The sequence below is a fragment of the Physeter macrocephalus genome, unplaced genomic scaffold, assembly GCF_002837175.3.
Source record: "Physeter macrocephalus isolate SW-GA unplaced genomic scaffold, ASM283717v5 random_534, whole genome shotgun sequence".
Taxonomy (NCBI): Eukaryota; Metazoa; Chordata; class Mammalia; order Artiodactyla; family Physeteridae; genus Physeter; species Physeter macrocephalus.
In genome coordinates, this window is record NW_021145824.1 from 21330 (window position 1) to 36452 (window position 15123).

Below are 15123 nucleotides of genomic sequence, written 5' to 3' on the forward strand. Positions count from 1 at the left end.
ATCCAGGCCTGGGAGATGTGGCGTCATGCAAGGGGGTCTGGGGTGTGGCCACCATGGCTCACATGCAAGCAACTGTGCAGCCCATCCAGCATTTCCTCTTGGATACATGTCTGCTTGTTGTGTGTCTGTTCACAGCTGAGGTCAGGGGCAGGGGCAGGTGGGCATCCCGGACACTGCTATGATACTCCTTCTAGAAAGAGGAATACTCACCAGGGCTGACCAGGGGTCAGGTGGGAGCACTAGTGTGCTCGTAAATGTTTAACAAGTGGGGCCTGGGGGTCAGGAGGAACTGGTTTGTAGTGTTTGTCAATTTCTATGGCGACAGTAATCCCCACCGTGACTGATTTCAGTCTACCTGTCCTTTAACAACTGATTCACAGAATTCCTGAAAATTTAACAATTGGCTCTTGGAAGCCTCTAGCACACCGTGTAGTCATGTCAGAGGCAGGGTCAGTGAGAGATTAGGGTCAAAGTTCGTTGGGTCAGGGATCAGAGTTCACATCCAGGATCCCTACCTCCATCCCCACAGATGCTGTGAGTGTGGAGCTGGTGGCATGCCATGCGCTGGCGGTGCCCCTCCCCCAAGGTGGGGCAGCGGGCATTGCCCTCCTGCTGGATCAGATCCAGGGTGCCTTCCCTGTGCCAGATGCCGTAGGCCAGGAGCTGCCCAAAGCTGAAGGTGTTCTCCATCAGGCACAGCAGACCAGGTGAAGGGCCAGGAGGCTGGAGGTAGAGGTCAGAGGTTGGGGAGGAAAGGAATTCTGGACTGACTGATCATCTGTGTCCTTCAGGGAGGGTACAGCCAGGGCCCTGGACCAAGCTCTGGATGTTTAGGGAGTGCTGGCTGAGGCGGGAACTCATGCAAGGGCTGCAGAGCAAGGGCTGCAGGTGGTGAAACAGAGACTTCGAGGTCTGGAAGCCAGTGTACAGGAGGTGATACCCCACCCATACCCCTCAGCTCCCTCACACCTCTTGCTCAGAGGCTGCTGTGATCCCCATTCTTTCCCTGAGATCCTTGACCAATTGTGGTACCACGGTGCTAAATACCCTGATCATGTAATGCTCTACCCTGCTGTGACCTCTCTGTGATTCCCCAATCTTTGCCTCAGGTGGCAGGCCACCTGGCCTGGGTGGCACTGGCAGTGGATGTGACCCCGGTCCTGGTGCAGCTGTGGCTCTCAGGACCTGTTTGGCCCTGAGTCAGTGGCAGGCCCAGGAGGCAGAAGAGTGAGCAGCACATGCCTTGGGTGTGGCTGGGAGCCTGGGCAAGGTGAGATGGGAAAAATGGACATTAGGGTCTCAGGGACACCTCTGGAATAGTGTGAAATGGGGTTTAGGCTGGGACTGGGCTATGCTGGGCTGAGGAAGGGTCTCAGTTCTAAAAGCCCCTGCCCCCCAACCCAGGAACTTTGGGTAGCAATGTGTTTGGGACTGTAGAGTCTACGTGGGGTGGGGTTTCAGATCTAGTCCTGCTCTAGGAATTGCAGGTGGCCCAGTTAGGTGTGGTGGAGTTGCAGGAGGGCACGCATAGCCCAGTGGCCACGGTGCAAGATACAGAAGAGTGGGTACAGTGGGCATGAGCTGAGGCCCAAGAATTTCTAAAGCTGGCACAGAACAGCTGGAGCTGCCTAGAGTGTACGTGGCTGGGCCATGGTGGGGTGGGTATGGGGGGTGGTCAGGGTCAGAAGGGAGGGTCAGAGTTATAGGGATGGTGTGGGAGGGTCAGGGCAGGGTGCAGGTCAGGTCCAGATTCATATAGGGGTCAGGTCCAGATTCATATGGGGCTCAGGCTGGGGTCAAAGTCCAGAACAGGAGGTCAAACGTTAATTAGGGTTAGAGCTTATTTAGGGCTGGGGTCAGAGTCAGGGTCAGAGATTAGGACCAGAAGTCGGAGCCTGGCTCAGATGACCCTGATCCCCAGGGTTGGAGCGCCACCTGGCTCAGAATGCGCAGGCACTGGGCAAGAAAGTGACCACCCTGTGGGCCATTGCGTACACCACCTGCTGACTGCTGTCTGTGGATGCCAGTAAGAGGGACTCTGGGACTACCTGGGTGACTCAGAGTGACCCCAGAGTGACCCAGAAATCTCCTGACCTTGAGAGACCAGAGGCACCACTGAGTGCCTGCTGATCCTGAGTGACCTCTATGTGACACCATGTTGTTTTCCAGTGGCCCTCTGACCTTGAGAAACCGGGAGGCGGCGGGTGTCGGGGGGGAGGGCGTCAAGTAAAACTCCCTGAGACCATCTAGTGTCCCTGAGATCCTGATAGATCCTTATCTCTGAGTGAGCTCACATTCTGAGCCCCCTCTAGTATCCCTGAGCCCTTCAGATTGACTGCATGATCCCCCAGGTGTCTGGAGACCCCTACTCCACATAACTGGTGCAACTCCCAGCAACCCTTAAAGTCCAGCAGATTGACTGCCCCCCTGCCCAGACTCTCCCTGTGAAGCCTAATGATTGCCCTGAAGAACCCCAGCTTTCTCCCCTGGGCCTACACGTCTGGGGTACTCTCCACCTGACCCCAGACAGTGGGCGCAGCTGTGGCAGCTCAAAGTCACCCCGACAGGGCCCTACAGACCCCCAGAATCCGTGGTCCCTACCGCAGTCCCAGGGGCATGGGTGGGGCATGGGCTCTGGGCAGCGCGCATTCCAAGCCCGGGCTCAGGCGCTCTCGGTGGGCCCGAAGGCCCGGAGTGGATGAAGAGCCATAAGATCTGGATTTGCTCGCTACTGCTCTGGTCTGTTGTCGGTGACCAGCACTCATTTTCATAGTGGGAAACTGAGCTCTTCTCATGCCTACTTGTTGTAGTGATTGGGGGAAGCGGAGACCCTGGGCAGGAGATGGCCTTTCTTCATCTCCCCCCCTACCCCTATGTTGTCCTGTCCTTCCAGCCAGGCTGTCCATCCCACATCCCTGAATAGGGGAGCTTGACACCCTGAGTGCACCCTTCCACCTCCCCACTGATGCTGGAGCCCTGGGACTGAAAAGCCTAACTGATGGTGACTTCCACAGCACCAACGACACTGGGGACAAAGGCTAGTTTCCATGGGCCACTTGAGGTTTTAAAGATCAGACTCCTCTCCTTTGCTTGTGCCATAGCCCCTGCTTGGTGCATCCCCTAACTATAGTGGCCTAAGAGCCCAAAACCCTGTGTTCCCCTGGCTCTGTGCAGACCTGAGCATGGGGGCACAATAAAGATTTGCAGGTGAGCCAGCCTGTGTCTAGTTTCTAGAGTGAGGGTCGTTTCCAGAGAGGTGGGGGTTTCTGCACGATGTTGTGCTCCTGCCGAGATCCGCTCCGTGCTTTGCTTCCTGCCGTACTTCCCAACTTTGCTCAAAGTCGCCGGACTGCGAGCTAGTGGAGGGACCGCTGGACCGACGGAGGACCGAGTGGGGAATCGGCCAAGGACCCACACAGGCAGAGTCAACACGGGACCCCAAGGGAGGGGATAGATGGGCATGGTCCCCAGACCTCTCATCCCCCCTCATCCTGATTCCTCTCCTCTTCAGGATGGAGTGGGCCGCAGGAGAACAAGGGAGGGACCTGCGGGGACAGCCTGGGCCCTGGCAGCTTCTATTGGGCCTGCTGCTGAGTGGTGAGAGGGCCTGGTGAGGGCCTGGGGGTTGCGGGATGTGATGGTGGGTCCTGGGGTAGCTGGCTCTGGGGCTACGGGGTGGGAGCGCAGCAGAACCAGCTGACCCCCTGTTCCCAGAGCTGGCCACCGCCCTGGCCCAGGCCCTGGCCCCGGATGTGCCAGGCTGTTCGCGGGGAAGCTGCTACCCCGCCACAGGGGACCTGCTGGTGGGCCGTGCTGACAGACTGACCGCCTCATCCACCTGTGGCTTGCACGGGCCCCAGCCCTACTGCATCGTCAGTCACCTGCAGGTGTGGCTGGAGTGGAGGTGGGGGGCTGAGTCAGGGTGGTGCCGGCCCTGGCTTAGGCACTAACGCTGATCCTGACCCTGACCCGACCCAGGACGAGAAGAAATGCTTCCTGTGTGACTCCCGGCGCCCCTTCTCTGCTAGAGACAACCCAAACAGCCATCGCATCCAGAATGTAGTTACCAGCTTCGCACCACAACGCCGGGCAGCCTGGTGGCAGTCAGAGAATGGTGAGGCTGTGGGTGAGGTATGGGTGAGCAGGCCTGTCCACCAAGTAGCCTCAAGTCCCTGACCTCCGACTCCTGCCCCAGGTGTCCCCGTGGTCACCATCCAGCTGGACTTGGAGGCTGAGTTCCATTTCACGCACCTCATTATGACCTTCAAGGTGCCCGCGTGTCTGGGAGCCTGCTTGAAGCACCCTGCTTGGCTCCCCATTGCCCCTGAACAGAGTCCCAGCTCTTCAGCCCAGCCTCCCTGTGCTCATATGCTGTGCCCTGGCTGGATGGGAGGCTCTTTCACCTCCCACACCTTCTGTTGCCTCCCCCCTCCAGGCCTTTGTACACGCTGCCTCAATCCCAGGCTGGGTCAGGCGCTGCCTCCCTGGGCCCCTTGACCGCTGAGTCTCCCCACTAGAGGTGGCTTCCCTTCCTGATCCTTGCTTGGCTTCCCCTGGTCACCTCCACCTGTCTGTGAGCTGCTTGAGGGCAGGCCCCAGCTGGGCAGGGCTCTAGATGGGCCTGGGCTGGACTTGGGTCCTAGTGCCCACTGATCAGCCATGCTCCCCACCCAGACGTTTCGCCCTGCTGCCATGCTGGTGGAGCGCTCAGCAGACTTTGGACGCACCTGGCACGTGTACAGATATTTCTCCTATGACTGTGGGGCTGACTTCCCAGGAGTCCCACTGGCCCCCCCACGGCACTGGGATGACGTAGTCTGTGAGTCACGCTATTCAGAGATTGAGCCATCTACTGAAGGCGAGGTGAGGGCTGGGATCTGGGCTTGGGGCAGAAAAGGGGCACGATGGGCATGAGGCAGGTCCAGTGTCTCTAATGACTCTATGCCTTTCCAGGTCATCTATCGTGTGCTGGACCCTGCAATCCCTATTCCAGACCCCTATAGCCCATGGATCCAGAGTGAGTGTTCCATTCTTTGAGGCTGGCGCAGTCCCAGCGTCTGGCTGGTGACTATCTGGGGCCTCAGTAGCTATTCTGGGTGCTTCCTAGGGCAGGTGCCAAGTCCAATTTAGCTCATATAGCTGTAGACAGGAGGTCTCCCAAGGTGACCTTGGCAGCTTCAGCTCCTGGGTGGGCATGGGGCAGCAAGAGCCTGCCTGGACAGCTGGCCCCCAACCCCTTTCCCCCACTTAGACCTGCTAAAGATCACCAACCTACGGGTGAACCTGACACGGCTACACACGCTCGGAGACAACCTGCTTGACCCACGGCGGGAGATCCGCGAGAAGTACTATTATGCCCTGTACGAGCTGGTTGTGCGTGGCAACTGCTTCTGCTATGGACATGCCTCACAGTGTGCACCCGCCCCAGGGGCACCAGCCCATGCTGAGGGCATGGTGAGGGTCTTCAGCTGGCTGGAGTAGGGCTGGGGGCAGGGGCAGGCATGGCTGGACAGTGCTGACCACTTGTCTACCCACCCTGCTAGGTTCATGGGGCCTGCATCTGCAAACACAACACTCGTGGCTTCAACTGTGAGCAGTGTCAGGATTTCTATCATGATCTGCCCTGGCATCCGGCTGAGGACGGCCACAGTCACGCCTGCAGGAGTGAGTGAGACCCCGGCCCTCATAGCCCCAGGACTCTGTGGCCTGGCTGTGCCCTGGGCAGAACCTAGAGCTGGTTGGTTAAGCCCCTAACACCTAGGCTGTGACTGAAGGGTATCCTGGTCTTGATGCCCCTGGGGACTCCCTCAACCCTCTGCCACAGTCTGCTCTGGTTAGGGGCCCAGTATGATGCTGAAGCTTTAAAGTCCCTGAACCCCCACCCACAAATTCTGGCCTGTGGCAGGGACCTAAGGTGGCACTGGGGGCCCCTAAGCCCCTTACCCTCAGGACATGGTCCCTCAAGTGGCCTTTGCCCTGCTCTTCCCTCCCCTCTCCCAAGAGTGTGAGTGCCATGGGCATACCTACAGCTGCCACTTCGACATGGCCATATACCTGGCATCTGGCAACGTGAGTGGAGGTGTGTGTGATGGGTGTCAGCACAACACAGCTGGGCGCCAGTGTGAGCTCTGCCGACCCTTCTTCTACCGTGACCCAACCAAGGACCTGCGAGACCCAGCCGTGTGCCGCTGTAAGGCTGGAATTGGACATGGGAGAGGGAAGGCTGATCCTGGGGTATGAGCTGAAGTGCCAGACTGCTGTCCAGGTTGCAGGGATTTGGGGTGGGGGGATGGAGGGTGGAGCCAGACTGGGAATCTAGGGTGGGGGCTTGAGAGATGACTGGTGCTGGGCTAGTTGGCATAGGGTAACCCTGCACTTCTCTGTGCTCTCAGCCTGTGACTGTGACCCCATGGGTTCCCAAGACGGTGGTCGCTGTGATCCCCATGATGATCCTGCACTGGGGCTGGTCTCAGGCCAGTGTCGCTGCAAAGAACATGTGGTGGGCTCTCGCTGCCAGCAGTGCCGTGATGGCTTCTTTGGGCTCAGTGCCAGTGACCCTCTAGGCTGCCAGCGTATGTGCTTCCTGTCCTAACTCCTGTGCTGACCTTAACCCTTGACCTTTTACTCTGGACCCAACTGGACACGAGCACTGCCCCAGCTCCCCAAAGTGCTGATGGGTCTCCTTCTCCGCAGAATGTCAGTGTGATACACGGGGCACAGTGCCGGGGGGCACCCCTTGTGACCGCAACAGTGGAGCCTGTTTCTGCAAGCGTCTAGTGACTGGACGTGGCTGCAACCGCTGTCTGGTGCGACTGGAGGGGCTGGAGTTCTGCACTTATCCTCAGAGGATAGGGCTGGGAGTGGCGTCCCTGCCCCACTGGGTGGGCGCTGAGGGCTTTGGGTCCGATCCTGGTTGAGAGGCCTCAGGTCTGGGAGGCCAAGTCGTCGGGAGGCCAGTCGTCGGGAGGCCATGCTTTCCCTAAGGGGTGGTAGAGGCTGAGAGCCATCATTGGATTCCCTGTTGGGCAGAGAGGGGGGTCTATTTCTGGCCCTCAGCAACCTTTTCTCCCCCAGCCTGGCCACTGGGGCCTGAGCCACGACTTACTTGGCTGCCGTCCATGTGACTGCGATGTCGGTGGTGCCCTGGATCCCCAGTGAGTACTGTATAAGGGGCCCTGGGAGGGGTGGGAAAAGATCCTGGGCTGGAAAGGGGATCCTTCTTGAGTAACCGTGTGTTCCAAAGGTGCAACGAGGCCACAGGTCAGTGCCGCTGCCGCCAGAACATGGTGGGGCGACGCTGTGAGCAGGTGCAGCCTGGTTACTTCCGACCCTTCCTTGACCACCTAATTTGGGAGGCTGAGGAAGCCCGGGGGCAGGTAGGGGGGCGCTGTTGAAGGACAGGGCATGGGTGATACTATGGCTGGAGAGGCAGGGTTATGGGTGGTGCCTGGTGTAGGGAGGGTGTCTGCCTCGGGCAGGGCCTCAACTAGAGAGCTGGGGTTTGGGGACAGGCTGTGGCAAAAGAGGCAGTGCCTTGCCTGAGCCTGCACCCCCAGCCGCATTGCTTCCCAGGTACCTGATGTGGTGGAGCGCCCGGTGACCCCTGGGGGGATTCCATCTTGGACTGGCCCAGGCTTTGTTAGGCTGCGGGAAGGCCAGGCACTGGAGTTCCTGGTGGCCTCTGTACCAAGAGCCATGGACTATGACCTGCTACTGCGCTTGGAGCCCCAGGTCAGACCTTGTGACATCTAACCCAGAGCTGACCCTCTGGGTGTGGGAGCATCTCATCCATCACCCCATTCCCCCAGGTACCTGAGCAATGGGCAGAGATGGAACTGACTGTGCAGCGCCCAGGGCCTGTATCTGCCCACAGCCCATGTGGGCACGTGCTGCCCAAGGATGACCACATCCCAGGGACTCTGCGACCAGGCACCAGGTGAGGACACTAATGGTAGCACCTACAACTGTGGGGGGTTGTGGGTCAGCCCTAAGCTCCCTGGAGGGCACTTGGAAGACCCACCCTGCTCATTCATCTGTTCCTTCCTTCAAGTGCCTCCTCCTCCTGTGTACTGTTTGCCAGCTGCTGCTGGGCATGGCACTGGTCAGAGGAAGGAAGTAGATAGAACAAGACCTGCTCCTTCAGGGGTCTAAGTTCCAGAGGCCAAGGCAGGAAATAAGGGGAGTCCATTGATTGTCAGGATAGGTAGTGCCCTTGGGGGGAAGGGAGGGTATCAGAGTACTCTGAGTGGGGATGTAACTGGTCTGACTAAGGCTTTTTTATATTTTGGGTAGTATTTGTCTCATATATCTTTTTTCATCACTTTCTTCTGAACTTTTTATCATATAAAAATAAAAATACATAGAAGCAGAGAATAGCATAATGAACCTGGCTGTACCCATTATAGACATTTTGCCAACTGTGACTTATGTTTAGCAAAGATTCCTCTAGTTTCTGAGAGGAGAATACACCTAACGGGCCAAGGTGGAAGCTGGGAGATCTGCTGGCAGCTACTGAGTTAGCTGAGTGACAGTGGGCTGGATGGACACAGGTGTAGCAGTTGAGGTGGCGATAAAAGGAAGTTTCCAGAGGGTTCCAGTGGCGGAGCTGATGGCTTAGGAAAGGGAGAAAAAGTGGAAAGGTGACTCTAGGGTTTTGGGCTTGGGCATCTGGATGGCATGTGCTCTTCGCTGAGATGGAGACATAGGAAGGAGCAGTTCTGAGATGCTTAGACATGGGGGACAAGGCCAGTGGGTGGTTGGATTTCTGTGTCTGGAATTACTGGAGGGCTCAGGTTGGAGATGTAAGTTTGGGACTTGTCCCTAAAGAGGTGGATCTAGATTAAATGACCACAGAAAGGAAGGAGGAGCAGAACCAAGCTTTGGGGTACTCTAGTGTTAGAGCCCAGTAAAGAGGGAGTAGCTGGGGGATGGGGAGAAATCAGGAGTCTGGACAAGGTCCCAGAAGCCAAGAGAAGAGCGTCTCAGGAAGGAAGGCACACTGACCTCACTGCATGCTGCTGGACGCTGGAGCAGATAGGAATAGAGGAGTGGCCGCTGGGTTTGGCTAACTGGAGGTCACTGGTGACCTTGGGACAGGCTGACTCTATGGCATGCTGGCGGGGGCAAAAGCTCCCCTGGAGTGCGAGGCTAGAGAGTGGAGGCAGTGACTACAGTTACATTTTAGGGGTTTGTTGGTCAGGAGAGCAAAGACAAAGCAGCAGCCAGGGAAAGCCTCGAATCTTGAGCAAAGATTTTTTTCAGGGGGGATAAAAGAACCCTAGCATGGGTTTGCAGGCTGATGGGAATGACCTGGGGTGAGGGGAGGTGATGCAGTCTTGGTGAAGAGGAGCCGTGACTGGAGGCTGGAGGTTGAGGTTGGAGGAAGCGTAAAAAGGGCATTGAGGGAAAATTGGCAAGCATTTGTGCCAGGGAAATGCTCTGGGGTTGCAAGGCTGTATGGAGTGTTTTCAGCAAGACTGTCTGCACAGGTGATGATTCCAGTGAAGGCACATTTATGGGAATCTTCTGTAGAGATTCTCCGTCAGGCTGTCCAGCTGTTTTTGGCCTGGCTCAGCCCTAGCATCTTTCTTGGCCAATGATTTGGTTGCTCTGTGTGGGGTGGGGAGGCCCAAGATGATGGATACGGGAACCCTGGGTGACCCCATACCTGTCCTCGCCTACCTCAGGTACATGGTGTTTCCCAGACCTGTCTGCCTTGAGCCTGGCATCTCCTACAAGCTGCATCTCAAGCTGGTGCGAACAGGAGGAGGTGCCCAGCCTGAGGCCCCCTATTCTGGACCCAGCCTACTCATTGACTCGGTGAATAGTTCCCCTTCCCACACCAACCAAGATGGCAGGGCCTGTGGGATGGGTCCTGTAGTGGTGACTGTATAGAAGGGGTCTGTGACAGAAGAGGCAGGTCTGTGGCAGTGCTAAGCTTAGTGTCCTGGCAGTTCCAACATGGTCCTGGGTCTGAACTTCATTCTTCCTTGCTCATCTCTTAAGCTGGTGCTGCTGCCCCGTGTCCTGGTGCTGGAGATGTTTAGTGGGGGTGATGCGGCTTCTCTGGAGCGCCGTGCCACCTTTGAACACTACCGCTGCCATGAGGAGGGTCTGGTGCCCAGCAAGACCCTTCCCTCTGAGGCCTGCGCCCCCCTCCTCATCAGCCTGTCCACACTGGTCTACAACGGAGCCCTGCGTGAGTGCCTGTGGTTTGGCTGGTGGGGCGGAGGTGTGTGGGCTCAGCTTGACCTGCCCTGTCCCCTCTCCCCACAGCCTGTCAGTGTGACCCCCAGGGCTCACTGAGCTCTGAGTGCAACCCCCATGGCGGTCAGTGCCTGTGTAAACCTGCAGTGGTTGGGCGCCGCTGTGACCTCTGTGCCCCTGGCTACTATGGCTTTGGCCCCACAGGCTGTCAAGGTATTCACCTGCCCCTTTGTCCCTCCTGTTCTTCTCTCCACACACCGCCCCCACCTCTGCCCCGCTGCCACTACTGTTCTTCCTCCTTCCTCTGGCTCTGCTTCTTCCTTCTTCCAACTCTGCTTTGGACCCCGTACTCTCAGCCCTGGTCACTTGCAGTTCTCTTCCATTCCCTGACCTTCTACCGTGACCTCACCCAAACTCCCCTCAAACCCTCTCCCTGGCTCAGCCTCTGCCTTGCCCCCAGCCTGCCAGTGCAGCCCTGAGGGGGCACTCAGTGGCCTGTGTGAAGCAACCAATGGGCAATGCCCCTGCCGAACTGGTGCATTTGGGCTTCGCTGCGACCGCTGCCAGCGTGGCCAGTGGGGATTCCCTAACTGCCGGCCGTGTGTCTGCAACGGGCATGCAGACGAATGTGACCCCCACACAGGCGCTTGCCTGGGCTGCCGTGACCACACAGGGGGTGAGCACTGTGAAAGGTGAGCTTGAAGCAGCTATGAGTGAGCTGGTGGGTGGGCGGGCTGCTCAGGGATGACACAGCTCTTCTTCCTTCTCTCTGCAGGTGCATTGCTGGCTTCCACGGGGACCCACGGCTGCCATATGGGGGCCATTGCCGGCCGTGTCCCTGCCCTGAAGGCCCTGGGAGCCGGCGGCACTTTGCTACTTCTTGCCATCGGGATGGGTACTCCCAGCAGATAGTGTGCCACTGCAGGGCAGGCTACACAGGTGAGTGGGTAAGATGCAGGCGTGGGATCAGGGTGGGGCAGCTGGGCTGAGCACTCACGCCTTCCCTCGACTGTGGGCAGGGCTGCGGTGCGAAGCTTGTGCCCCTGGGCACTTTGGGGACCCATCAAGGCCAGGCGGCCAGTGCCAACCATGTGAGTGCAGTGGTAACATTGACCCCACGGACCCTGATGCCTGTGACCCCCACTCGGGGCAATGCCTGCGCTGCTTACACCACACAGAGGGGCCGCACTGTGCCCACTGTAAGCCTGGCTTCCATGGGCAGGCTGCCCGACAGAGCTGTCACCGTGAGTGTGGGTATGGAGGGGATGGCTGAGGTGGGGCTCCCTGCTCCAGCTCCCCTTAACCAGTGTGCTCATCTTGGCTGGCATAGGCTGCACCTGCAACCTGCTGGGCACAGATCCCCAGCAGTGCCCATCCACTGACCGGTGCAACTGTGACCCAAGCAGTGGGCAGTGCCCATGCCTGCCCAATGTCCAGGGCCCTAGCTGTGACCGCTGTGCCCCCAACTTCTGGAACCTTACCAGTGGCCATGGCTGCCAGCCCTGTGCCTGCCACCCAAGCCGAGCCAGAGGCCCCACCTGCAATGAGGTATGGGATCTTCCTGTGGATCCCTGGGGAGATGGGGCCAGCTGCCTGCCTCACGTCTTGAGGGTTCAGCCTCTGACTGATCTCTGCCCTGTTCCCACTCTAGTTCACAGGACAGTGCCACTGCCGTGCTGGCTTCGGTGGGCGAACCTGTTCTGAGTGCCAGGAGCTCCACTGGGGAGACCCTGGGTTGCAGTGCCGCGGTAAGGGGGCTCGTGGGGCCGGGGTGGATGGGGGACTTCCCAGGATGCCCCACTGGCGCCCTAACTCTGTGGTCTGCCATCTTCCTGCAGCCTGTGATTGTGACCCTCGTGGGATAGACACACCTCAGTGTCACCGTTCCACAGGCCACTGCAGCTGCCGCTTGGGCATGTCTGGCGTGCGCTGTGACCAGTGTGCCCGTGGCTTCTCGGGCGTCTTTCCTGCCTGCCACCCCTGCCACGCGTGCTTCGGGGACTGGGACCGTGTGGTACAGGACCTGGCTGCTCGTACACGGCGCCTGGAGCAGTGGGCGCAGGAGCTGCAGCAGACGGGTGTGCTGGGTGCCTTTGAGAGCAGCTTCTGGCACATGCAGGAGAAGCTGGGCACTGTGCAGGGGATTGTGGGTGCCCGTAATGCCTCAGCTGCCTCCACTGCACAGCTCGTGGAGGCCACAGAGGAGTTGCGGTGCGGACGGGCCTGAGGATACATGGTGGGATGGGGCAGAGGCCCGATGCATTAGGGCTGAAGTCTCTATAAACAACATCTCCCCATCACCCCATGCAGGCGTGAAATTGGGGAGGCCACTGAGCACCTGACCCAGCTGGAAGCAGAGCTCACAGATGTGCAGGACGAGAATTTCAATGCCAACCATGCACTAAGCAGTCTAGAGCGAGACGGGCTTGCACTTAATCTCACACTGCGGCAGCTTGACCAGCATCTGGACCTGCTCAAGCATTCAAATTTCCTGGGTGAGTTGTTGGCCAACTAGGTGGGTGGATCAGGGTTGATCTTCAGCTGACTGCCTGCCTCTGCCCGACTTAGGTGCCTATGACAGCATCCGCCATGCCCACAGCCTGTCTGCAGAAGCAGAACGTCGTGCCAATATGTCAGCCCTGACAGTGCCCAGCCCTGTGAGCAACTCAGCAGGCACCCGGCACCGGACAGAGGTGCTGATGGCTGCCCGAAGGAAGGACTTCAACCGCAAGCACATGGCCAACCAGCAGGCACTGGGCGAGCTCTCTGCCCATACCCATGCCCTGAGCCTGACAGGCATAAATGAACTGGTGAGGCACAAGTGTCAGGTGGGACATATGGGTGTGGCTGTTCCTTCCCCCAGGCCCTGACTTGTTCTGTGCCTGGCAGGTGTGTGGGTCCCCGGGAGATGCACCCTGTGCTACGAGCCCTTGCGGGGGTGCCGGCTGTCGGGACGAGGATGGGCAGCCCCGTTGCGGGGGCCTCAGCTGCAGTGGGGCAGCAGCCATGGCGGATCTGGCGCTGGGTCGGGCCCGCCACACACAGGCAGAACTGCAGCGGGCACTGGCAGAAGGTGGTGGCATCCTCAGCCAGGTAGCTGAGACCCGTCGGCAGGCAGGCGAGGCACAGCAGCGGGCCCAGGCAGCCCTGGACAAGGCTAATGCTTCCAGGGGACAGGTGGAACAGGCCAACCAGGAACTGCGGGAACTTATCCAGAGTGTGAAGGACTTCCTCAGCCGTGAGCCTCCCTTGTGGCCCAGGCCATGTGGTGTTTCTCCCATGTCTGTGTTCATACTTGGGTCAGGCCCTGTACTGTACCTGTGTTTGTGACCACAGATGGGCAAGGGTTCAGGGTGTCTGGACCCTGAGCCCGTGCCCATATGTAGTCCCCAAGTCCACGACCCTGAATCTATGTCCCATGTATAGTCCCTGTCATTGTGGTTACATCCTTATGCCTGTAAGCAAATCCATACTCCATGTGTGGTCCCTGAGTCCATACCCCAAGACTGTGTCCCCATGCCCGTGCTGGGGAATCTGTGTCCTTAAGCCCTTGCCTGTGTCCCCATAGAGGAGGGGGCTGATCCTGATAGCATTGAGATGGTGGCCACACGGGTGCTAGAGCTCTCCATCCCAGCGTCACCTGAGCAGATCCGGCACTTGGCGGGCGAGATTGCAGAGCGGGTCCGGAGCCTGGCAGATGTGGACACGATCCTGGCGCGTACTGTGGGAGACGTGCATCGGGCAGAGCAGCTACTGAAGGACGCACAGCGGGCACGGTCTGACCCCAACCTTGGACCCCAACCTTGACACCTGGTTCTGATACTTGCAGGCCCTGATTCCCTCTCTCCTCCAGGAGCCGGGCTGAGGGTGAGAAACAGAAGGCAGAGACAGTACAGGCAGCGCTGGAGGAGGCCCAGCGGGCACAGGGTGCTGCTCAGAGTGCCATCCAGGGGGCAGTGCTTGACACACAGGACACAGAGCAGACCCTGCACCAGGTGTGGTCTCCCTGGGACATCAGTGGGGCAAGGTTGTGAGCATGCTGCATAAACCTGTTTAACCCTAGGCCCACCCGTGGCAGGTGCAGGAGAGGATGGCAGGTACAGAGAAGGCATTGAGCTCTGCAGGTGAGCGGGCTCAGCAATTGGATGGTCTCCTGGAGGCTCTGAAATTGAAGCGAGCAGGGAATAGCCTGGCAGCCTCTAGCGCTGAAGAAACAGCTGGCAGTGCCCAGGGTCGTGCCCGGGAAGCTGAACAGGTGGGTTGAGGCAGAGCCAGTTGGAAGGGGTGGGGGTAGAGGCTGGGCCTCCACTGGGCCACCACCCTGCCCCGGACCTCCATATCCACAGCTGCTGAAGGGCCCACTAGGTGACCAGTACCAGACAGTGAGGGCCCTGGCTGAGCGCAAGGCCCAGGGTGTGCTGGCTGCGCAGACACGGGCAGAACAACTGCGGGATGAGGCTCGCGGCTTGTTGCAGGCTGCTCAAGACAAGCTGCAGCGGTTGCAAGGTGAGGATGGGACGCCAGAGATGTGGGACTCTGGGAGAAGGACCCTACATCTGAGACCTGTCTCTCCTAGAGCTGGAAGGCACTTATGAGGAGAATGAGCGGGCGCTGGAGGGCAAAGCGGCTCAGCTGGACGGGCTGGAGGCCAGGATGCGCAGTGTGCTTCAAGCCATCAACTTGCAGGTCCAGATCTACAACACCTGCCAGTGACCCCTACCCGAGGCCTACCCTAGTCCCCAGCCTCGCCCCGCACGCATTACTGCCTGTGCATGGAACAGTCCCCAGCCTGGCAAGGCCCCCAATAAACCAGTGTGAATCCCCCCTGTGTGACCGACTCTGATTTGGGGAGGGCGGAGTCTGGGCGGAACCTAGAAGCTACCACCAGCAGGGCCCCACCAAGGCCAAGGCACCGGA

General features: G+C 59.0%; 1 protein-coding gene across 3 annotated transcripts; it reads left to right on the forward strand.

The window, feature by feature from the left end:
- The first annotated feature begins 3289 nt into the window (after positions 1 to 3289).
- LAMB2 (laminin subunit beta 2) lies at positions 3290 to 15029 on the forward strand. Of its 3 annotated transcripts, none has more exons than XM_007129882.4 (33): positions 3290 to 3424; positions 3512 to 3597; positions 3715 to 3887; positions 3979 to 4114; positions 4196 to 4269; positions 4675 to 4863; positions 4954 to 5017; positions 5252 to 5454; positions 5544 to 5664; positions 6002 to 6190; positions 6393 to 6572; positions 6694 to 6806; positions 7075 to 7154; positions 7244 to 7376; positions 7573 to 7731; positions 7809 to 7936; positions 9687 to 9819; positions 10006 to 10198; positions 10276 to 10419; positions 10667 to 10898; positions 10982 to 11145; positions 11226 to 11450; positions 11537 to 11754; positions 11858 to 11954; positions 12045 to 12417; positions 12517 to 12701; positions 12775 to 13016; positions 13096 to 13444; positions 13775 to 13982; positions 14060 to 14201; positions 14285 to 14461; positions 14553 to 14712; positions 14783 to 15029. In XM_007129882.4, exons 2-33 carry the CDS (start codon positions 3513 to 3515, stop codon positions 14917 to 14919), a joined length of 5406 nt encoding a protein of 1801 aa, XP_007129944.1. In that variant the 5' UTR covers positions 3290 to 3424; position 3512; the 3' UTR covers positions 14920 to 15029. The 3 variants fall into 3 exon arrangements, with proteins under 3 accessions (XP_007129944.1, XP_007129943.1, XP_028341534.1); XM_007129881.4 differs by having other exon boundaries at positions 3290 to 3419; XM_028485733.2 differs by lacking the exon at positions 11226 to 11450 and having other exon boundaries at positions 3290 to 3419.
- The last annotated feature ends 94 nt before the right edge of the window (positions 15030 to 15123 follow it).